The sequence below is a fragment of the Manis javanica genome, chromosome 4 (genome assembly GCF_040802235.1).
Source record: "Manis javanica isolate MJ-LG chromosome 4, MJ_LKY, whole genome shotgun sequence".
In the NCBI taxonomy this organism is placed as follows: domain Eukaryota; kingdom Metazoa; phylum Chordata; class Mammalia; order Pholidota; family Manidae; genus Manis; species Manis javanica.
Genome location: NC_133159.1, coordinates 48,352,976 through 48,376,657, shown reverse-complemented (window position 1 = coordinate 48,376,657; position 23,682 = coordinate 48,352,976). Strand labels below are relative to the sequence as shown.

The window sequence follows — 23,682 nt, the reverse complement described above, 5'->3', positions numbered from 1 at the left end:
GTGCTTTCATTCATAGAACTCCTGCAGCAACTTAGTGAGGTCAGTTAATATGGAACTGAGGCTCAGAGAAATTAAGTACTTTGCCTAGCCAGGTTCATTCCCATATCTACCAAGCCCAGGAGAAGCCCCTGGAGAGTAGTAAGGTGGCTTAGTGGGCCCCTTTCTCTCTTCTGCCCCATTTGATTGCCTCTTGTCCACAATGGATTTAGCTCACTCTCTTTCACCCTCCCATACTTGGCAGGCAGCTGTTATACCACACAACTGAGCTGCCAGCAGTTATTATTAATATTTACTTTGTTGAGCTGACATGGAGAGAGATTCATGCAAGATGGAGGCACATTTTCCTTCCTCTGCTCTCAGAGAAGGCACTCGTTGCAAAGACTAAAAGCAGATCTGAGGTCACAAGGCCCCCCTGAGTTCTAGCTCCATTACTACCAAATCCTCTATGGCCCAATTCAGATGCTGCTTCTCAGAAGGATTTCCACAACCCTCACAACAGTGGAGGAGGCTTGTTCCTTGGTGCTCCCATTATCCCACTGTATAGCAATTGTAATTTAAATGAACAATAGCCAACATTAAGTAAATGCTGTTTCACTGAATATGCACTAACGTGTTTACTCCTTACACCAGGAGCTGTGAGGTAATATATTTATGATGCAGATATTATTGTTGTTTTACAGATGAGGGCTCTGAGGCACAAAGAAATTAAGTCACCTCACCCAAGATAAGCAGCAGACCATCATCTGAGCCCAAGCAAGGCCCTGCTTAGTACTGACTTTTCCATAATTGTATCTGTCTATGTCCACCTCCTTCCCATTAGACTGCAAGCTGCATGGGCACTGAGATGTGTTAAATTCTTCTTTGTCCTACTACCACCTAGGACTGTCCCTGTCACGTGGTAGGCTCTTGCTGATGAACCCTGGCTTGAAGAATTAAACAGGGAAGCTCATCACCTACTTGAATCAAGGTCCACACACATGCATTTTCCAGATCTAGACTGCTGTCATCTGTCAGCTGGGCTCTTCCAGCCCACCCAGTCTCCAGGAGCGCAGGGGAGCAGAAAATGCATCCTGACACAACAGGAAGGACTCGAGTAAAAGGTGCATTAATGGGGGACAAAAACAAAGCCAGCAGAGTGATTAATTTGGCCTCCCTTCGATATTATGTTTACACAAGTTGATTATATAGCACTTAATTATGAATTTCCCCTACTTATACCAAGAGTGCTTTTAATTTTTAATGAAGTAAGGGAAGAAGATGCCTTTACTTAGTAAGGAGCAGCTATTTTATTTCCTTCTTTTATTTTGCCCAGCCAATTAATAACATAAGGAAATGCATCCGTCTCATGAATTCTTTCTCATCTTCTTCCCTACCTCCCAGATATAAAAAGAGATGGAAACAGACAAGACCTACTGAGAAACAAACTGGCTTCACCATCTGATCTGCCTGGCTAGGCTGTGAAGGGCCTTGTAAAGTGGAATACCACAGCACCCATAAACAATGCTATCTGATTTTTTGGGAGGTGGGTGCGTCTGTTCCCAGAAACCACGACTCGGTAGTTACCGACAACAGAGAACACAGTTATGGTCTCCAAACAAGGCAATTCCCCCAGAACCCTGCACTGTTTCCTGGGTGTTGATGTCAGATGATTTAAAGCACAGCTCTGGGGCAGTCTAGACTTAGAAGAGCACAGACATTGGAGTCAGGTCTGGGCTTAATTCCTAGCTCTGCCACTTGCCAGCTGTTAGACCCTGGGCATGTCATTTAAACTTCCTGAGCCTCAATTTCCTATCTGTAAAGGTGAGATGAAGAACCTAATCTGCAAGAATTAAATATTATCTGAAGTACCTTAGCACAGTGCCCAGTTCAGAGGAAGCACACAAAAATAATAGTTTTCTTGTCTTTAGTAGAAGGTAAGGCAGGAAAACGAAAGCAAGGACAATGGAGTCACTGTTGAGGACTTCAGCAGTATGTCATTGGCAGAGCTGTGGGGTCTAGATCAGCGCTGCTCAAAGGGTCCATCCATAATGCCACAAGGACCCAAAATATTAACAGACATACTCATTCTTCCATTAAGAACACTTTGCTATGAAAAAATGTTATCTCACTGCAAATCTGTAAGGAACCATTCACAGATTGGCCTCTGGTCTGCAGACCAACCTGAACAGCCCAGCCTGAATGATTACATTGGATATCTGCAGGTGGGTCCCAAACACCCCTCCCCACCCTTCTGAGGGCCTAGCCAGGATCACCTGTACCAAGTACATTAATGAGCTCATGTGTCCTCTGAGTCTGAGTCCAGCCAGTGGGAAGCCCAGCAGTAAATCAGAGATGGGGAGGAGGATGGGGTCGATAACTCAGCTCTTTCCTTGCAGGCTCACTGGTAAGCTAGCTGACTTAGTAGTCTCCACACAGCCCTCTGTTCTGGGGTTCTGGGGTTCCAGTAACTGTGTTCTCCCTTCACCTTTTAAGGTCCAGCTGTTATAAACCCCAGGTTACCACATACACCTTTGTGATTCCTCCATGCCCTGGTCCACTATCTTGTAAATAGTCCCTCTACTAAACTAACATTACATAATTTGAGGGTACCCTCTGTGGAAGACTTGACTAACACAGTGACAGTTTAATGTAAATTCAAATTCCAGTTGTCTATTACGGGTACTAGATTTTTTAATAATGGCAATCACACTCAGCCCCAGAAAAGTCCATTTCCATTTATGACTGATTTGAAAGATCCTCGGCAGGCCTTGGATTCTGGCTCCATCCCTTTCTAGCCATTGGCTTTAGTAAGTCGTTTAATTTCTCTTGACCTGTTTCCTCATTTGTAAAATTCTTATGTTAACAATATGGGTAATTTCCTGATATACCACTTTTAACTTGGTATCACATTTTTAAATGTTCAAATTTCTTTGAAATGCATACGATTACATACATGCCACTCAAGTTTCTGTAAACAAGATAGTTTCTTATGCTTCCCTGCAGAGTAGCAGATGTAACTGTAATAATTATGGAACAACTGTAATAACGGTTATTTTTATTCTGCATATTTTTGATCACTTGCCTCAGTGCTGCAGCCAGAAGTGTTTTGTTGACTTCAGTAAGACCTCTATACATTCTATGACCCTGACACAAGCTTTGTCCAATTGTCTGTGGTATGTATGCATACACGTGTGTGTGTGTGTGTGTGTGTGTGTATGGTTGTTTTTCAGCATTTTTTCCCAGTTACAGACAATTCCTGACTTAACTAAAGGTCTTGTCTGTCCTGATTTCTCATTTGGTTCCATAGCCTCACTTACTGTGTTGAACATTAAGCTTATACAACATGGGTCGGCTATTCATGAGTTACCATAGTGTAAAGGAAAAAAATACCCGACCTATTCATTTCATGAATATTCATGAAAACATTCAGTTCATGTATTTCCAATTAATTCCAGTAAGGTATTTTTATTATGAAAAGTAAAGGCATAGATGACAATTAGAATGAGGAATTTAATGCTAATAAACCTTTGTTTCTAGGGAATGATATTACATATTTTTTCAGATTTCCACAAGTATGAAATGTTGCCTTGAACAAAATTAAGTCACGGAAATAGGTAAACTTTATTTTAGAAATACAATCTGTAACCCTTTTGGTTTCTAAAGGATTCAATAGATATTTGGTTATTGTTTGCTTTTATAAAAGCCCAATTCTTAAGTTACTGAGTGAGAAGGGGAGTAAAGAACTTAAAAGTTTAGTTCTTCTTAAAAGCAAAGAACTAAAATAAGACAATATTGGTGAACAAGGTAAGAAGTCTTCCTCAGGCAAAGGAATTAGAAAATTTCCAAAAAAGTGAGTAGACTTATTTTTATTTCTGTATTTGCTATTCAACCAAGCAGTAATGAAAAATGTGCGATGTTGGTATTTTCTATAACCATACCACCCTGTGAGGCAGAGCTGTACTGTCATATTGGAATCTATGCCTTTCTAAGTAAAGTGTATGTATTTACTGGGATATGACTGGATCGTATAAAGAGGATGAGCTTTGTGTCAAGCAGGGTTTGACTATGTTTCCATGCTTCAGAGTCCTCATCTGCACAGTAGGGACACTGTTAAATATCCACTGGTGGCTGTGCAGATTCTATGAATGGTAAAGGATACAGAGCAACAGGCCTGTTCCTGGATTACCTTGTAAAGAACAGTAGAGTCAAATGGTGTGTATCTTACAGACTGAAATAATTTCCTAAAAATAGAATTCTGATTTTGAGCTAATGTTTTGACATTTTATGGTTTCATTCTACAAAGCAGATTGGAACAAGGAGATTTAGAATTAGTCAGAACCTGAATTTGTTGTTCTTTTTTTTTTGGAGAGGGAATGATTCTTAAAAAGATAAGAATGTACTGTTAACTAAGTGTGGCAATAAGTACAGTGGATGTTAGGGCCAGCATCACATTCTTAATTTAATTATTCTTTAAACCATTAATTACCCTTCCAGGAATTTCTATTGACTTTCTATGAGGCACTGACATATGGGACAGGGACACTTAGAAAATTCAATCAGAAATCTGAATCTATTTAATTAGAAACCAGTATCTCCTATCTCCAGAAACACATGCTCAAGAAGCAAAGGGCAAAAGGCTACTAAAAAAAGGTGATCATATCAGGACCATATGTGAAATGAAGAGGATTATAAGAGGTCCTGGGATGAAAGCTAAATGGAACTAAAATTCACAGCAAATGACTCATTGTGCACACGAAATGTGAGCGCTGAATTCTCATACAGTATTGGTGGGAGTATAAAATATTGTGTATCACAATTGTGCAAACTCGTTAACCAATTTTATCTCCATAATTTATTTTATGGGAATAATTTAGGGTGTATGCAAAAATTTAGCTACAGAGATATTGGTTGTAACACTCTTTAAAACAATGAAGGCAATCTAAATATTTAAAACTAGGATGCTGGTAAAATAAGTCAATGTATATTCAATGGGGTAGAAAATTAGGTGGCCTATAAAATGACAAACAGACATGTTTACTGTATGCTTTTGTGGTAGGGAAAGGCTATAAAATAGTCTATATTATATGAACACATTTTGTAATATAAAAAGATATAAAATGATTTAAAAATGTGTACCAAAAAACTAAAAGGATAGAAACAAGAATCTTAGTGGTTGTTTTAGGATAGGAAGATCAGTGTTTACATAATTTTCTTTCAACTTAATTTTCTTTTTTCTCTGTGCACATGAATTATTAGTTATATTCCAGAAAAAGAGAAAAAAAGCAAATTAAGATTGAACATGCCAAGAAATGGGATGGTTTCATATTTCTGACCATCCATTATGTAGTCTTGACAAATTACCAGAAACTAACATCATGGTAATCAGCTATACTTTGCAAAATGTAAAGCTGGTATTTATGATGACAAAAAGCCAAACAGAACTAAAAATCACAAAAAGTTGACTCTCATAAAATAAAACAGAATGGAGTCATATTGTATCATATACAAAAATCACAGGCTTTGAGGCGCATGAAAGGTGATGACTATAACTGGCTCTAAACAAGGCAAACTTTGTGGGAAAGAATAGGAGAGGCTTCAGCTAAGCCAAGGGACATTTGCAAGGACTGACCTCGAGCATAGGCCACTGCGGTCAGCGTGGATGGTTTATCTTGTGGGCACATATTACAGAGAGGGTGAGAAATCACGGCTCTCAACAGGCCACTTACATGTATTGGTCTGCAAGACAGAGGCATCTGTCTGGAACGTGACAGGGAAAGCTGATGGCGCAGGAACATGCAGTCAATGGCTCACAGAGGTGGGAACCCTCACACCGGGGGATGGAGAAAGGTTTTGATTAATTGGCTGACTCCATGGGCTTCTTTCCTTTACACTGGTACTTGCTTTAAATTGATTGCTGAATTCATTTTCATCTCTTGTCACCGAGCTTTACTTCAGAAGCTTCCTCCACTGCTTTGTTTTTATTTTTTTTTGAGGGGGGTGGAATGGTGAGAGGAGGACAGGTGTCAAGATAAATAATAGCACTGTTAGAATTAAAGCTTGTTTTGTATAGTCTTGCAAAAAAACCTCTCTTTTAAGATAAGAAATTACAGAAAGCTAATGACATCTGCAGGGGCCCTGAAGGGAGTGAAGAGTGGAAAGCCATTTTGTGCTTCCACCTCTTTGCCTTTTGATTGAGTTTTCTCTCATGGCATAGTGAAGCTGGTTTCTTTCTTTACTGTCCTTTGCATTTCTTAGAATCTCTCTCCTGTCTGTGCTTAGAAAATGTAAGCATGCTAATATTATACAAACTTATTTTTTCCAGTTTGGGAATTTCCCAAGGCCTGGGAGCCTACAGAAGGTTATGGGATGTTCCCAACTTTCTAATTATAATGATTCGCTTTCTAGGATATTCAGAGAGAGGATCTCATTGGCGTGCATTAGAGTCAAGAGAGTAAAGGGTGACTTTCGGGTGGGGGAGGGTCACATGGAAAGGTCACAGAGGTCAAGACTGCATGGATTCTGTACTCCTGTGAATTAAAGGAGGGAGGAAGACTCCCTTCCTTGCATCCCCTCCTACTGACTCAGTTGCTGACCTTTTACCACAAAAAGAGACTCTCTGTGGTTTGGTGAAATTTTATTGAATAAGCTTCAGATATAAAGATTGTTGACATGATACTTGTCACACTGTCTAGTGGAGACACAGTTTTGAAAAGAGCTAAAATTAGACCACCTTTCCTGGAGAAGGACATCTTAAAGATACTTTGAGTCATTCTATTACTTTAATGCAGATAAATGGCTATAAGAGTAAGTGAGATCCTAATTTGGAATAGTGGGGAGACTTCAGATGTTTAAAGAAAAGAGGGCAGAAAGAGCTGGGGAGGGGAGGGAAAGAGGGACTATGAGGATATGAATGGATAAAACAACAAGAGGTAGAAGCCAGAACTGTGGGGAGGTTTCAAAATTTGGAATAGCAGTCACCCTAATACTTGACCGATCTCTCCCATGAACACCCGACCAGAAAATTCCTTCCACTATTTCTCCCTCTCCCTTTATCTGATAAAATTTCCCCAGAATTGAAATATATAGAAGTTTTCAATAACTATGGGTAAAATCCAAAACTAAGTCCTTCTGATTCATTATGCGTCACCAAGGGAAGGTATAGGGCTTCACCCCTTGGTGAAGTCATTCTTTTGTGGGCCCAGGAAATCAGGAAACCCTGCCTCCCCAGACACATAAGCCTCCGCTTAGGTCTGCAGCCTCGGTGCCCTAGACTTTTCCTAGCCTTTCCTTTGTCTGGAGGATGTGATTCTGGCTGGGTCTGCCAGGGTCTGCTTATCTAGACAGGAAGTGAAATCCTCCATCCAACCACCCAGTATGTGGTCCATGAGAAGGCAAAACACCTGGCCTGCTGGAATCATTGAGCGGCTGGCAGGAACTACTGAGCTTTCTTAAAGGAAAGAGTGGCAGGCACCCTGAGACCAAACTAGGCTCACTGACAGTCCAAGAAAAAACTGTATTCAGGTTGAAAGATATGCATCATGTGGAAGAAGCAATTCTCTTTTATCTTGACTTGCCAGAATCCTGAGCTGGGCTCCAGGTCCAGGGCACCCAGGCTGGAGCCTCTTCTTTGGAGAAGGGTGAATAAAGCCAAGTCTAGATGCATTTACGTTCCCAAAGCAGTCCCAAACATGATCATCGTATCGATGTCAGTAACTACACTTGGGTCTCACAGATGTCCCTGAAGCATTCACAGGTTCTTCATCTCAACATTCCCACATGAGTGACAATTCTTAAACATTTTTTTAAAGGAAATAAATAAATAACACAAGTACTTGGAAAGGCCAGCTGATACTCTCTGAAGATACACAATAAGCAAGCATAAAGGTCAAGATTATGTGGATTTCTCGAAAGCATGTGATGACAGAGCAGATATCAGGTCTCTCTCAGCTGATGACACTCTTTACAGTCAGGAGAGGTACATACTTCCTTGGGTTGAATAAGAGACATGAACTTGTCCTTAAAATGTTGTGAGCCTTGCAGCTGCTATTTAAGTCACCGATTTCAAAATGTGACCTACTGTATCTTAGATATTGTTCTAGAAGATCAGCAGAAAATCTCATGTGGTGAAAAAGATGTTGGTGTGGAATTAAGCTCAGTTTCCATTTAGGGAAAGACATGAGTAGAATCCTCTTGGAACTAAACTGCAGTGTTGACTAAGATATCAATGAGCCATCAGTCATGGTAGGAAGTATCTGACGGAGCAGCCCCATCCTGTCACACCACTCTCTACTTGACCTGCAAACTCGCTGCTGATTTGTGACCAGTAACATTTATTTTCAGAAAATACACCCTTAAACATTTAAGAAGCCAAACAATATTTTCAAAGAAAAAATAAATCAAAGTAGAAAAAGAATGAAAATCAAGATACCAAGAACCTTGGTTTCAATTCCGTTTCTGCTCCTTATTAACTGTAGCCTTGGGCAAACTGCTTAAAGCCTCTCGGAGCTTTGGTTTTTCTCATTCATGTAAGACAAGGATAAAACACCTATGCCATAGGCAAGGAGACTGTCAAGATTAATGAGGTGTCTCAGGCCACTTGGGCTGCCATGCCAAAATACCATAGATTGAGTGTTTAAACAACAGAAATTAATTTTCTCACAGTTTTGGAGGTTGGAAGTTTAAGATCAAGGTGCCAGCATGGGCAAATTCTTGTGAGAGTCCTCTTCCTCATATGGCAGAGAGAGAGCACAAGTTCTCTGGTATTTCTTCTTGTAAGGGTGCCAATCCCATCATGACCTCATCTAACCCCAATTACCTCCCAAGGGCCCAGTCTCCAAATACCACCACAATGGGGGTCAGGGCTTTGACAGGAATTTCAAGGAGTCATAGACATTCAGTCCACAATACAAGGTAACTTATGAAAGATATTAGTAAGTGTCTCTACTGTTTTGTTTTAACTATTATTTATCCCAGAAAGGACAAAGCAACTAGTTCTGAGAACATCTTCATAAATTGATACATGAAACTAATAATTGACAAGTCATTGACATTACAAGAATAAATATTTCCATGTGATGTTTTTGGCAGTACCAGGAAAATCCACAGAAAGTTAATAATTCAATTAGACTGTTTTTGTTAAAAAAACTTCAGTTAAAGTCCACAAGGATTTATGAGTGGATCCAATTCCTTGGAAGAGATATTACACAGGTATCAATCCCAGAGGCCTGACAGTGTGTACTGCACCACACTTCGCAAAATGTGATCTGAAGAGCATGGCTATTGGAATCAGACTCACACTGGTCCCTTTCTAACACTGTGGCCTTCAATTCTGTCATCTTTCTATGCATCTCTGCTTCCCAACTCCTGTTGCCCACGTAGGTTGTTATGGGCGTCAGAAAGATGATATGCAAACACCTTGCATAGTTCTTGATAGATCAGAGGGTCACAATAGATAGTACTCTGATTACTGGGCTACTAATGAAAACCCTGGCTTCTAGTCCTGACCTTGAGACCTTGGGTGAGTCATTTAAGCTCTTTGAGCAAGTATTTCTTGACTCTCAGTTGAGACCTGAGAGCCAGACTTCTTGGTTCTGGCATTGACTAGCTGTTCCAACTTCAGCCAAGTTATTTAACGTCTTAATCTCTCAGGTTTTTCAACTATAAACTGGGGATAATGGAGCTGTTGTGGCACTAAATGTGTATTCCTGATCTGGAGAAAGAACTCATAATGTGCTATTTATTATTATTATAGGTAAAGAAATGGAACAGAAAGCAGAATGGTCAGGTCACAGAAGTAGGAGATAGGCAAAGTAGGATCTGAGCCCAGGCAGTCTGATTCCAGAGTCTGTGCTCTCAGCTTCTACCTATGCTGCTTCTCTACCTTTTTGTAAACCTGTTATTAATACTATTATTTACCACAGTCTCTCCATAAAACCCATGTGTGAAATGTTTTTTTGCAATTTGGTGGTAGGAAAAGCCTTGTCTCCCACAAGAAACTAATGTTTCCTCTTTCTGAAAATAAGAATTATGCAACTTATCATGTGTTCTTTTTGTCTTGGCTGCCAGGAAGCTCAGAGTCAAATGGTGTGCTCAATCACTACCACAAAGTTGTTTCATTATTCATGTATCTTTGTTCCTTATTTACCCATTTAATTCCTTTTTTTACTAACATTTTCATTTGTGTCTCTTGCTGACAGATGCCTCAAAGTGGTGAGGAAAGTGGTAGGTAGAGTCAAAATAAGTAAATGCAAATCTGAAATTTACATGAATAACTTAAGTTTTGAATTTTACCTGTTTCACTTGCTAAAAGAAAAATGACCAAAGTGAAATTTTAAGAGAAATAACTCAAGAGTTGTTTTAAAGAAGAAAAAAGAAAACTAACAGAAAAACACAATGACCAACACTAACTGTGAGGCCAAGTCAAATGAAAACTGCAATAAATACGTCTGAAGCTAGAAGGGTTTGTGCTTTCCCTGGCTGGAACCTATCATTTCTTAATTATATCCTGTTGTTTTGCAAGATTTGAGTGGCTGTCAGGAGGAAGGATAGCCTCAGACAGGCGAGGGGCCCCAGCCCACCCCTTGGTCCTCACATACCTGAACAGAAGCGAAATCCCCCGAGGCACAGGCACCCAGGATAGCAGCGCCCACTAGAACAGACTCCACCTCTTGCGACAGGACCACAGGCACGCCTGCACAGGACAGGGCCACACCTTGGTTAGAGAGCAGGGCTGGGGGCTGTGCGGGGAGACAGCAACCAGACCCAGCAGCAAAACCACCTTATGTGAAGGCAGCAGCGGACTCTGCAGCCCCCGCTTCCCGCAGTTTTCTGCTCCTGGGGTGACCTGATTTTAAAGGAGTTCACTGCCTATGTGTGCTGGTGCAGTAGCCAAGTGCCCCATGGGAGTTAACACTATCTACATCGACTCATGAGACCTCTTTGCCCAGGTTTCCCAGGCTGCTGCGAGCTACTACCTGCCATGGTTCAAGTTCAGTTCAGCAAACATTTATTAAGTGATTTTCTGGGCCCAGAGACTACAGAGACGAATCTAACTCTCAGATAATATTCAGGTCTCACAGGGGAGATGGATGAGAAAGATAGCCCATGCGGGGGCTTGGTTACCTGAGATGCACTGAGAAGAGGTGAGCAGGGAGAGGGTGTGGTCAATCCCTCCAGGGGCTTCCTGTCTCTCTCAGAGCACAAGCCAAAGCCCTTACAGTGGTGGACCAGGCCGTCCAGGGCTGGTGCCCACCCTGATTCTTCTCCTCCCCTCCCGCCACACTCCCTGGCTGCCTTGCTCTTTCCTGAATCTGCTTCAGGACCTTGCCCAAGGGTTCCTTCTGTCCAGGTCACTGCCTCCCAGATATCCACGCTCCCATCCCCTCTGTCACGTCTTTGGGCAAACATCCCTTTCCTAACCTTCTGACTTAAAATGACACATTACCCACCCCACTCCTTTCCCCCGCTCATTCCTCACCACCACCCAACACTGTTATTGCTCATCTTGTTCGTTGTCTGTCTCCCTTGCTGGAACATAAGCTCCAGGAGGGCAGGGACTTCATGTAGTGTACCCCAGAATCCCTGGAGTGGAGACTGGTAGGCAGCACATGGGAAGTGCTTAGATGCTGAAAGAACGGATTTCAGGGATGGGAACGTGGGTTCATCAGAGTGGAGATGAGGACTAAGCAGGCATTTGAAAGGTGAACACAGGCCCACCAGGCAGGGAGGAACACTTTACATGCCAACTTCCAGAGGTTGAGGGGCGTGGCAGATTTAAAATATAGATAATGTAGAATTCTTAGGATTTTATATACCCATATGTGTGTGTGTGCGTGTACAGTCTACATAAAATGTAAGTATAAATATATTTGCTAATCAGGAGATGGCAGCAAAGTCCATGGAGGTAAGCCCTGTGGCCAGACCTATACAATATTCTTCCACTCAAGACACTAAATTTATTTTTCCAAAGACTGGATTTCTCTTCCCATCTTTTCTGGGAAGATTTCCCAGACATATCCTCCTCTGCACTCCACCTCCTAACCCATCCTCCCACTCCAGGGCTCCAGACGAAGGGGGCCGGGCACAGGATTCCCACACACGTCCTGGAGGACTAGGAATACCAGTCCCATGTTGCAGGGTTAGCGCATAAGACTTTGCTAACAAGTGTCAGGTGGACTACAGGTTCTGAGAAAAGCTCAGTCCTGGTTTCACTAGCTCTGTGTCTTTCAGGAAGTCACTTGAAACATGTCTCCATTTCCCTATGTGTAAAACAGGGATGATGATAAGACTTAGCACACAGGTGGGCCATGAGGACTGAGAGAGGGCACACATGGCATTGAGCATTTCTCCAGCCCACACGAAGCCCTTGAGAATGATGCTGCTACTGTTAGAATGAATAGTGACGGTGAGTGCAGCCCCTCTACAGGCATGCCACCTGGGCTGAACACTGGCATGGTGAGGAAGGGACCGGGCAGATGCCTGGCCACAGGGAGGGCTGGGCTGGCCAAGTGAGAAAGCACTGCCTGCCTCTGCAGAATATGGAGATCTTGCAGAAAGGAGTGTGACTATGACACCCTCATGGACCTGGGACTTCTTAGAAGACAGCCCCTCCAGACACCATTCACCTCCCATTCCCTCCCTTCCCTGTCAAGGTCTCACTAGTTCTGAACAGGGAGCAACTCCTCCCAGGCCCCCTCCTTTGGCACTGGGAACTGGAGCGAACCTGTGCAATCCCCCCATCAGCTCTGAAGTTGCAGCCCAAAGTGCTCTGCAGCCGGACTGAGAGCTGGACTTCTGGCTTCCTTGCTGGCTCAGCTGTATGATCCTAGGCAAGGTACCTAACCTTTCTGTGAGTCAGTTTCCCAATCTGCAAAATGGCGTTGGTTAAAATTCCACCTGTTTCATAGGGCTGCTGCGAGGATTAAAAGCGCCATTGTAGGCAAGTAAGGCATTTAAAACCATGCTTAGCTTAGAGAAAGCACGACGTTAACACGAGCTGTTATGATTCTTAACATTTACCTTATCTCTGAAGTCTTTCCTTGGCCCTAGTGCCCTGGGTTGAACCAACTCACTGCTTCCTTCAGGTCAACGCTGCCTCTTCCCTCTCCATCTCCCCAGCCTGCCCTGGGTCCTGGGACACGGGCCTGTGTAGCTCCCTTGACCTTGTGGCTGTATCCTTGACTACCTAGGCTCCAGTTGAGAGGGCTCTTCACGTAGCCCCACAATCTCAGGTCAGTTTTCTCCCTGCTTAGTGTGGTGAGATTGTGAGCAGAACCACAGGGTGCTGCCTGGTCCAGGGTTTCCCTATACCCTGCCCACACTTCTGTAAATAGATCCTTTATTTGACTTTTCTCCTGTTAACGCAATTTGAGTGTGTCATCTGTTCCTTGTCTACACTTGACTCATACTGACACCAACATCCTCCAGGTCCTCACTATACGCTGGATATTGGTCAGAGTACTGAGAGCCCTTTTTTTGTTTGCAAAAAAGACCCTCCTGGCACGGCATTATTGTTCTCCTTTGCATCCCCGTGCCAAGCTCGGTGTGTGGTGCACTGGTGTGCTCAGAGAAGGCTCTTGAGTGAAAAAAATGACAGAGCAAATAATTAAGATAATAAGACAGAAAGAGGGAAATCCCTACTGAAATTGCCAGTACTAAAAAATAAAAATTAGAAGGAGGAACATTTAGTCCCAAGTCAATGGGGGAAACCTACAATTACTTAGTACATACCAAGTATGTCTTGAAACCACAGTGAACTAAAAGTTCAGGGTACAGGGAGATTTTTCCTTCTCACATAGAGGACATTTCCCAAGTTGGCAAGGCCCCATTCTCCTGGCTTGCATGGTAAGGCTGTTCCCCAAGCAAATCTTTGCCCAAGTGCCAAGCTTGCAAAGTATCAAACTGCTTTTGTTCTCAAACACACCTCCTGCTTTTGATGTGGGGCTGCCTTGAGGGAAGAAGTGAGCTAACATTCACTGAATACTGACTTTGAGCCAGGCATAAATCCTGGTGCTCACGAACTCGTGAGCAGTATTCCTCAGCCTAATCAATATGAGGGAACTAAGATTATTTCTATCATTCTGAAGAGGGGAATGAGGCTCAGAGAGGTAAGCAACCTTCCCAAAGTCACAGAGCTCATCTCCCACTCTTTTCATTACTCCACACCTATCTCCAAGGGATCTTCCCAATTCCGTATGTTTTCACACGTATAGGTCTGTGGTCATCCTCTCTGTCTTCCTTTGCAGGAAAACTAGAGCATTTACAATGTTTAAAGGCACCAAAGACTCGACCTCCATGCCCACCACTTGTGGACATGCCTTTCACAGGAACAGATGCAAATGTGTTCTTTTCTCTGAGGGCTGGGTGAGGGAGAGGAGGAAGGCAGCTTTGCCTGGAATGCCAACTATTTTATCTGATACATTAATGAGTTTAGCAGAACCCAAAGCATTTAAAGGCAGATGTACTTTGCCATCACCTGTCAGTCACAGGCTTCCCAAGGCAGAGGAATTCCAGGCCAAAGAAAAGGTCCCTTTGTTAGGAACTGTAACTGGTCCATAGTCAGAGACAAAGGGTCCAGTTTCATTTGGAATCCAAATAACGATTAACAGCCTTTTCATTCAACAGCCTGAAGGGAGCAATTTCCAAAGCAGAACTTTCTGTGAAGTTGCTATAGCCCCTACTTCTGAGTCAGCAACAGGACATAAGGCCTGGAGGAGGACCCCCTTCCACAAAGCCAAGTCAGAGCTGGGGGTCTATCACCTGCCCTGTTCCCCATTCCCTCAGGGTGATGTGTTGGCCAAGGCTGATTTTATCTCCCCTCCTGCTTCAGGTGGGAAGTCTTTGTGGCCACTACAAGTCTGGAGACTGGAAAGTCACTCACAGATCAAATTTTACCTCTGAATGTTACCTGAACCAGCTAGCTGACTTTCAGATAAAATGTAGTTACGGTTTTTCTCATGGGGAAAATTACCCAGTAATCTGCGCTCCTTGCACATCTTTCCTCTTTCTGCCTCAGAATGGCCCCTAGCTTTTGGACACCACAGGAAAGGAGCAGTAATCATCAAATGGTTACAAGCTAAGCAGAAAAGTTAAGAAACCTGGGTCTGCAGCAGTGCAGGGGATGCTGGGTGAGGACATAGCTGGTCATATTTCTGCTCCTGCCCCTTCCTGTATGTTTGGCTTTTGGACACTTAATTTGCCTACCTGACCTCAGTTTCCTTGTCTGTAAGATGGGGGCACCAATTTCTACCTTTTGGTGGTGCGTGAGGATTAAATGTATATAGAACAAGTCATAGCAACACACAGGGGACTTGGTTAATGGTGGTGATTGCTACATTGCTCAGCCTGCTATATTACCCTGAGATTGTGTGCTTTCTTATGCTGTTTGAGGCCTTGTCTCAGCATACTTATCTCTAAGATGGAAATGAGTAACATATTTAGTTTGATCTCATGATGTGCAGGGGTCAGCTATGCCCACCACTTGGTAATGCTTTCATTTGTGGTAATGTATATCTCCTGGAGGAAGAAGGGTGATACGATAAGGCAAAGCCAAGAGCAGGGGCCTTGGGCCACCCAGCTGTCAGAGGTGAGGAATAAAGGGGACGGGGGACAGCAAGAGACATGATGAATGGAGGCCAGTAGGGTGTGCACATCTCAGGCTATAGATGGGGCTGTGATCAGGGTCCAGTCCTTCCTTATTTCCCTGCCCTGGTGCCTGGCCACTGGCCACTGTGTCCCAGGATGGGGACAGAGGAACATTAATCTCTACAAGGCACTGGGGAGGAAGGAGCAAGAGGTGTATCAGAAAGCCAGAAGTACAGGCCAGGCTCTGCAATTCCAGCAAGCCTCCTGCCTTGTCCTTGAGGGGCCACGTCCTTGAGGCCCAGGGATCTGCATGACAAATCATGCTCTGTAGTCATCTGCTCAATCACAGAGGGATCAGCAGGTCACTCGGAATTATCTCCATCTCTGGCATGAGCCCTGATTCTGCTGAGCTGAGGAGGAATCATAGGCTCTTGGAGTCTTAGGGCTCAAGATCCCATCTGCTGCCAGACCCACAATTTCCACAGCACCTGGGCTCTGCATTCCTTCTTCGGGACAGCGTCCTATCACTTCTTGCCGATCACTCATCCTGCACTGTCCCAGGTTCAAACCAGGGCAAGGTGCCCCACTATGTTTCCAAAATACCCTGTTCTTTTCTTACTTAGAGCTCTTGCCACACCATATTTACATGTCTGTTTGCCATTTCAATCAACCTTGATCTTCTTGGGGGCAGGAATTATATCTTACTCATCTCTGTATCCGCAACGTTCACACAATGTGTGGATTAGAAGAGGTATTCAAAACTGTTGCGTAAATGCTTGAATTAAGACTTAACCCTTGCTGACTTCGCTCATCTCATTCCTCAGCATCATTCCATTGTTGGATTTGCAAAGAAGTCACTTTCCCCATTATGACTAAAAAGACTTTACTGTTATCTTAAGAAAAAAAGTACATTTTAACATAAATATTTGAAATAATTTGGCACACCACCTATGGCCTTCAGTTCTCAACTCTGTTTGGACCGTGTCCTTGCCCGTTTGCTGCTAAGCCCAATGTGACTTTCTGTCTTCCTCCTGAGACTTACCAGTAATGTCTGCATGCATTTGCACGAAAAGGGGATTCTTGCTTAGGCCTCCACACAGGAAAAGAGTGCTGATAGTATGGCCTTCTGCTTCCATGGACTCTATAATCAGGCGGGTCCCAAACTTAAAGGGAAAAATGGAAGAAAGGAACAGTATGGTAGCAAAATGAAATGATATGGAACATTTAGTGTTTACCCAGAGCCAGGCACTGCACTGAGAGCTTCACATACACTATCTCAGAAGGCTGAGATTCAGAGAGATTATGTTGCTTCTGATCACACAATTAAGTTGCCAAGTGGGGATTCCAACTTGAGCCTGCCTGACTCCCAAATCCTCTTAATTACTATACCATTTATTTCTATCTGTAGTTACACAATATGTTTCAGCCCTTGTGTCTTATTACCTTCTTAAAATGTAGTTTGTTCATCCTGCCTTGCTAAGTTTACTAAGTTCAGTGAGAACAGCTGATGCTTGGAAAGAGGTAACTACTTGTAGGGTCGTTGAAGTGAATCTTAATGTCCTGTTTTAACCAGGATATTTGAATAGCTAAAAATCCTAATTTATTTAGAAGCTCAAAAGCTAGAAGCATACAAGTCATAATTTATTTGGAGTAAGGATTAAAAACAAGAAGATTAAATGTGTCAGAACTTAGGAGGCAGCCACATGGTGTTATTTGAGAAAATGGCTCTGGAGAGAAATAAGGAAGAAAGTTTTTTGGTGGAGAGAGAGCCTTTGAAATGTTTAGAGAGTGAGAAGTTCTGGGGGATGACAAAGGCCCAGGTGTGGACAAAGGGGTGAGTTGCCAAAGCAGAGGGAGGAGAAGGTCAAGCACCTATAGGAGGCCACAGATGGTTCAGCCATCAAGAAGGTGGGGCTTGGGCTGGAGAGAGGATGTTAGCCAATATCACAGACTTAGTGAAAGTTTGAGTGTTTCTGGAAAGTCAGTACCAAATACATAGAGGAGGACTTTAGCTTGAGGGCGTGCCGTATCAGAGGCTTAACCAAAATAAAGGAAGAGGTTTTGGGAAGTGGTCAGGATATTCCTCTGACCCTCAGTGGGTAGGATGCGGGGCAAGTGAAGCCTCTTTGGGCTGAGTGGCTGACAGCTGTCTGGGCCTGGGGTGCCTTGGGGAAAGGGAGTTGCTGTAGGGTGATCTGGGGACCATGGAGCATGAACTCTTGACTGCTATGGAGTAAATAATGAGGGACAGAGGTTCAGGAGCAAAATTCATGGCAGTTCCAGCCCCGAAGCCTTCAGGGCTTATTGTAGCTATTAGAGAATCTGGTAAGAATATAGATTAGGTGAAACCTGGGCCTCCAAAGATAATCCACAGATGTGGTGTGTTAAAAAAAATTAAAACATGTTGTATCATATAAGGCCAGATCCTGCTTACTGAATATGGTTGATTATCCCCAGGTGTTCTTCGTAAGTCATTTTTTTTTCTTTTTGTGGAGGGGTGGTGGTAGAGGGATGGTCATGAACCCTCTTGAGAATATGATAAAACCTACTGACCTTCCCAGAAAAAAGTCGCATACAAAAAAGTATAAATAATTTCAGGAGGTCTACAGATGCCCTTATGCCCACCATAGATCATTTGATGTCTACAGATTCCAGATAATCCTAGTCTTACTCTAGGGGCATGAATCTCTTTAGCTAAGAACATGGCTTTTGATTTAATAGAAACCTAGGATGGCATTAAGGTATTCACCTACTCCTTGAATCAAACCTGTACCTAACCTTTCTATGACTCAATTCTCATTTTTTAAAGGGATAATACCATATTTGTTTGTTTAAAAACTGAATTGTCAGAAATGTTAACATGTAAAAAGTTTTAAAAATGTGATCTTAGACTTCATGAAATACAGTTAACACTTACCTTGCAAGGTTGCAGAGAGTCAAGTACATGGGAGGTGTTAAGAAATGAGAGCTATTCCGATTATTAGCTGGATGCTAGGCACTCTGCTATGTACTTTAATATAATTTCTAAATTTATGACAAACCCTGGAAATGCGCATGGTTATCCCCATTTAGGAATTGTGTAATTTGCCTAAAGCAATACAGTCTCCTTTGGGGGAGGATAGCTGCCTTCCAATATGCATGGAAATGTCATACAAAATTGTTATTTCTGATGTTTCTAAAACCAGAGACCTGAGGGTTGCGTGACTAGCAGGCCTAAGACAAGGGTGACACAAAGCACATTCCCTGGGAACAGGCAAGAAAGTATGTGAACAAGAGGGACTCCCTTGAGAGGGGCTGTGACAGCCTGTCTCTCCCTCACGTGGCACAGTTGGCTGGCCTTTCCCACTCAGGCTGGCGGGTGGTACCAGGGCATTCTGTTCTGGTGTCCCAGACTCCACTCTGTGAAGTGCTCCACCCTCCTTAAAGGCCCCTCCAAGAGCTTTGTGCTAAAATGGTTTTGTGCTCACCTTTCTGGAAAAAACGTTTTCACAGAGAAATTTAAATTAAAATCAGGCTGTTCCAGTGGGAATGTACAGAACCAAATGCAAATTGGGAGACTTCAAATGCAAATAGTACTTTTTAAGGGTCTATTCTGAACAGAAAACTATAGATGAACAGGCTATGGGTAAACTGGGTATTTGACAGGTCTTTCAATTAGGCGTGATCGAGAGAGAATTTTATGTCGTGGAGAGTTTCACACAGACAGAAGTTAATTTTAAACAGACTGAAGAGATACTCATTACAGTATTTCTTTCTTTCCCTTCCTATAAAATAGCAACCCATAGTATGACTATAGTGAGGAATTTGTTTAACTTATCAATAATAAATAGGCTCTAGGGTAATATTCAGAGGCGATGAAACAAAAAAATACAAATTGAATATAATGGGAAAATATCTGTTATCAGAATGCTTCATTAAAATGCAGGTTTTTGCCTAAAAGGTCAGCCCACCCTGCAAAACAGACTGAACTCCTCACAATTTAATTGACTCCACAATAAAGCCTTATCAAAAAAATATCTGTCTTAAACTGCCTTCTCTTCATGGTATTATAAAGGTCATTCAGATAATGGACAGAATAAATATGATAGCTTTTAATACATGTATAGCCCACTAAATACAAGACTGATTTCCATGTGTGTGTGGCACTTGGGAAAATGTAGCTGGTTGCACCCAGCCTACATTAAGTTTAAACTCATTTATATATGCTTGGACTTCTGCTACAGCGTTCTTATCACGAAGGGGTCCTCAGTGAGACAATCATGGCCAAACTAACGATGTTTTCTAAGATGTGTAGAGTAAAAACTGTTCTTGGGAATGCCCAAAAGCTTATTTCATCCAGATAGCTTTTGTAAGTAGATCAAAGACAGCAGAAAGAGCAGAAGCCTGGGAGTGAGATGGACAGGCATTCAAATTCCGACTACCATGCACCAGCTGTCTGACCTTGGCAAGTGGTTTTCACCTCCGTCTGTACAATGAGGACAATCCCACCTACTTACAGGGTTCCTGTTTAAAGCCACGGGTGGGTAAGGCATTCTGGTGCCTGGCACAGAGAGTGGGTGTCCATGTAAGGTAACAGTCTTCATCACCATGTGATGGTGTCCTTGGCCCATCCTGTTTGGCCTCGTTCTTCATGCCCACCTCTCAGCGTGTACTCGGAAGGATGAGCTTCACAGAGCTCTGATTTTCCATGGCAATGCAGGTCATCCATTCTACTCTAAGACTCTTCACATGGTGATGTTAACAAATCAGAAAATAAAAGTTCCTCAATACCTCATATACCTAGTTTTATTTTAGAAAGTTGTGGGTTCTGCCAAATCCCAGCTCTGCCTCTTACTAGCTGTATGAAACTGAGCAGTAATTAGCCTCCCTGCGGCTTATCTGTCAAATGAATATTCCAATACCTACCTACCTCATTAAAGTTAAGTCAGATAATGTGCGTAAAATATTTAGCACAGTGTCTGGCACATAATATCCCTCAAATTATGTATTATCATTATTATCCTACTACTATAAAACATAGTGATGTACATTTTTATTCTCCATTTTCATCTTACTACTCACTCCCTCCATTTTGATAGATGCCAGAATGATCTGTTTTTTATCAAGATCCCATAAATAAAGTGGGTTGACTGATTTCACTGAACTGGCCAAGCTACTAAATCAGTAAGACAGTTGCTTCAGGAAGATACAGTCAAATTGGTCTATAAACTAAAAGGACTGTTTAATCAAGTAGGCCTATTCCATATAAGGTTGTATGTTCCCGCAGTGGTTGGGAAACTGCTTTTTATCATATGTACATGGTACCTGGACAAACTGAACATAAGAAAAACATGTTTGTTGGTGATATGGAGATAGGAGAAAGAATGAACATAGTTCAGTAATTTAAGCAATGAGGTTATGAAAGTGGTATATGGAGAAACAGAATAATTAAAGAACATAGAAATATGTCCATGTAACATTAACAACTTTGTTTAATTAGGTATGTTTCTGAAAAATAAATTTTGAAATCAAAATTTAATGAACTGATTTTTCCTTTCTGGTTAGTCCCCATTCTCTTTCTCAAGAGGCTCAGGCTCACTGGATTAAGCGTTACTTGGGGGTTCCTACCAGCTCTCAGACTGTGAGTGATGACCCAGTCCCCCAAAGTGCACTTCCTAACATCCGCACACATACGATTTCTTGTGTGTGATTTCAGGGTTTATAACTCTCCTGCAGCCCACACATTGGTTGCTTCTGGGTAAGAATATTTTTAAAATGGTGTTTGAGCTTCTAGGATTGATTTTCAGTTTAGGGGCTCTTTTAACACTTTAGATTTGAATTCTCCCCTCCCTCTCTCCCTAACCATCCAGACCTCTCATTTAAGTGGCTAATTACCTAAAAACAAACATTTTCATGCTCTAAAGAAGCTTACTGTTTAAAAGAACCCTATAGTGAACCCTTTTGCAAAGTGAACAGTATCATGTGTCTTAGAAATTGGACATTCTCAACATTAGCTTTTCTTAATGCAAGCATACATGGCATCAGCTTGCTTGCCTCTATTTAACTGAACTTAGAACACAAATTAGATAAATGACAAGTGGGATGTTCAAAGATTTTAACCCCTTTCAGCTTTCAGCTATGTGAAGTTATTAGTAAAGCAGGTGAAGACCTTCATCAAGATTTCCTTCCGGACGGACACACATCTCTTTTTGGCAAGCTCCCTTTTAATTAAGGATCTCTGTCATGAAAGTATATGATGAATCTTGGGAAGCACAGGGTCTAAGGTTTATTGCTAGCCCTAACTCTCTTTAAAAATGGCATTAAAGTGTCTTACAGCAATGGCTTGAACTGTGGCCAGGTAGAGAATGGCAAGATCATTGAGGTCCTGAGACAGTTTCAACCCGGTGACCTGTAGGGATGAAGAAAATAAAAGAAGGAGATGGGAAAAATAGCTGCCAAGGGTATAGTTCCCATGAAAACACATTCAGATGTGTTTTCTTGCTGAAACAAGTTCATATGCAAATCCCCTTTTTGTAAACTGAACGTGAAATGATTACTAAATTGGTTAATCTCCAGACTTGGGAACTATCCCTTCTTCTTCAAAGGAAAATGCCTTGCCTTGGATTAAACAAAAACAAAACAAAACAAATACTATAGGAAGATCATGTTTGGTATTTCTTAGCATGATATTAAATATCATCTTTTAAAAAAAATTCTTCTGTTACAAATACCTGTTTTCTTTGGCTTACAGAAATCAAGATGTAGCAGTGGCATTCTAGTAAAAGATCTTTTCAGAGCCCACTACTGTCACAATTCAGCGTAAAAGCATCCAGGGGGTATTCAGGGTAAAATAACATACCTCCTATAAATGTTGTATCTACTCAGGGATAATTTAGAATCTGTGGTTTGCAAGGGAACCCCACTAAAGTTGATCAGAACCACATGGTTGTATGAAGTATGCCAGTCTCTCAGAGATTCCAGAACTGAACAGGGCACTGGATTTGATGCCTTCAAGACTTGCCTGCAGTCCCTCTTTCAAGTCTGCCATTCCTGAAGCTGTTTCCTGGGGCATGTCTAGAGGTGAAGAACTGCTGATGTATTCAAGCCTTTTCTGAATTTTGTGGGCATCAATACTAGAGTTTACTTTTTTCCAATGACAAAATTAATAAACCTAACATATGCAGGAGGTCCACAGTATGTACGGTCCTGAGTTTTATGACGTGATGATGTGCAGCTTGTGCTAAAACGGTAAGTTCAGTGGTCTACCCAGGTCCTAATCCTTCATGTCTCCAGCCCTATTAATTACCTTCTCCAGATTCCACACCCAGTTGTGATGAAGAGACCAGGACTGGCCCATTGCAGGACACAGACACATTAATTGCCCAAATCAGAAACCCAAATGCACTCTCGCCCAACCTTCCTGTCTTTTCCCGTATTTAATCAGTCTCCAAGTCTTGCACATTTGATCTTCCAAATCTTTTAAAAATCCATCCCTTCTCTTCAGCCTTGCCGTCACTCACTTCCTTAATCCAAGCCACCTTATGTCCTCCTTGCTTCCTGAAAGAGCCCCTGAGTAAATCTCCCTGTTTCTATTGGCACTCCTCTCCACAATGGGGCTGGTGATTGTTCTCAAATGCAGAACCTGATCACATTACTCCCTGCTAAAAATCCTCCCCCTGTGCCCTCAGTTACAGGCAGAAATGCCTCTGCTTTCTCAGCACTTCTCCTGGGATGGCTGCTGCTCACTCCTCCAGTATCTCACCTGCCTGTCCTCACTTGGCATCCTAGGCTCCAGCAGTTCTGATGACTCCTCTGTTGGTGCAGGGATTCCTGGATTCAGTACAGCTACTGGCTAGTAGTTTTTCTTAGCAAATAACTGGGCAACCAGATAAGAACTATGGCTTTGATTCCAACACACAGGAACAGGGAGGGTTTGAGTGAGAGACCAGAGAGGAAATCCCAGTATGCACCTTCCCAAGCCAGCAACTCTGTGGAAGAACGAACATCCCTAAGAAAGGTCCCCGGGCATACAGTGAGACAGTGAGAACACTGGAACTAGGAGGGAAAGTGAATGACAATGCTGACAGAAGTTCATTTCATTATTGGCCTCAGGGAACACAGAGAATGGGAACCAGGACCAAG

The 23,682-nt window shown here is 42.5% G+C and overlaps 1 protein-coding gene across 9 annotated transcripts in view; it reads right to left on the bottom strand.

Moving 5' to 3' along the window:
• Positions 1–23,682, bottom strand: part of FGGY (FGGY carbohydrate kinase domain containing) — a 409,199-nt gene that overhangs the window by 62,095 nt on the left and 323,422 nt on the right. For 6 of the 9 annotated variants that reach the window (XM_073234008.1, XM_073234011.1, XM_073234006.1 and 3 more), the window contains 3 exons: positions 21,875–21,949; positions 16,604–16,724; positions 10,575–10,669 (listed from right to left, as the gene is read on the bottom strand). The exons of 1 other annotated variant lie outside the window; for it this stretch is intronic. In XM_073234008.1, coding sequence (XP_073090109.1) covers positions 10,575–10,669; positions 16,604–16,724; positions 21,875–21,949 — 291 coding nt within the window. The remainder of the gene's footprint in view (positions 1–10,574; positions 10,670–16,603; positions 16,725–21,874; positions 21,950–23,682) is intronic. 2 more of the 9 variants (XM_073234012.1, XM_073234013.1) reach the window with 1 other exon arrangement.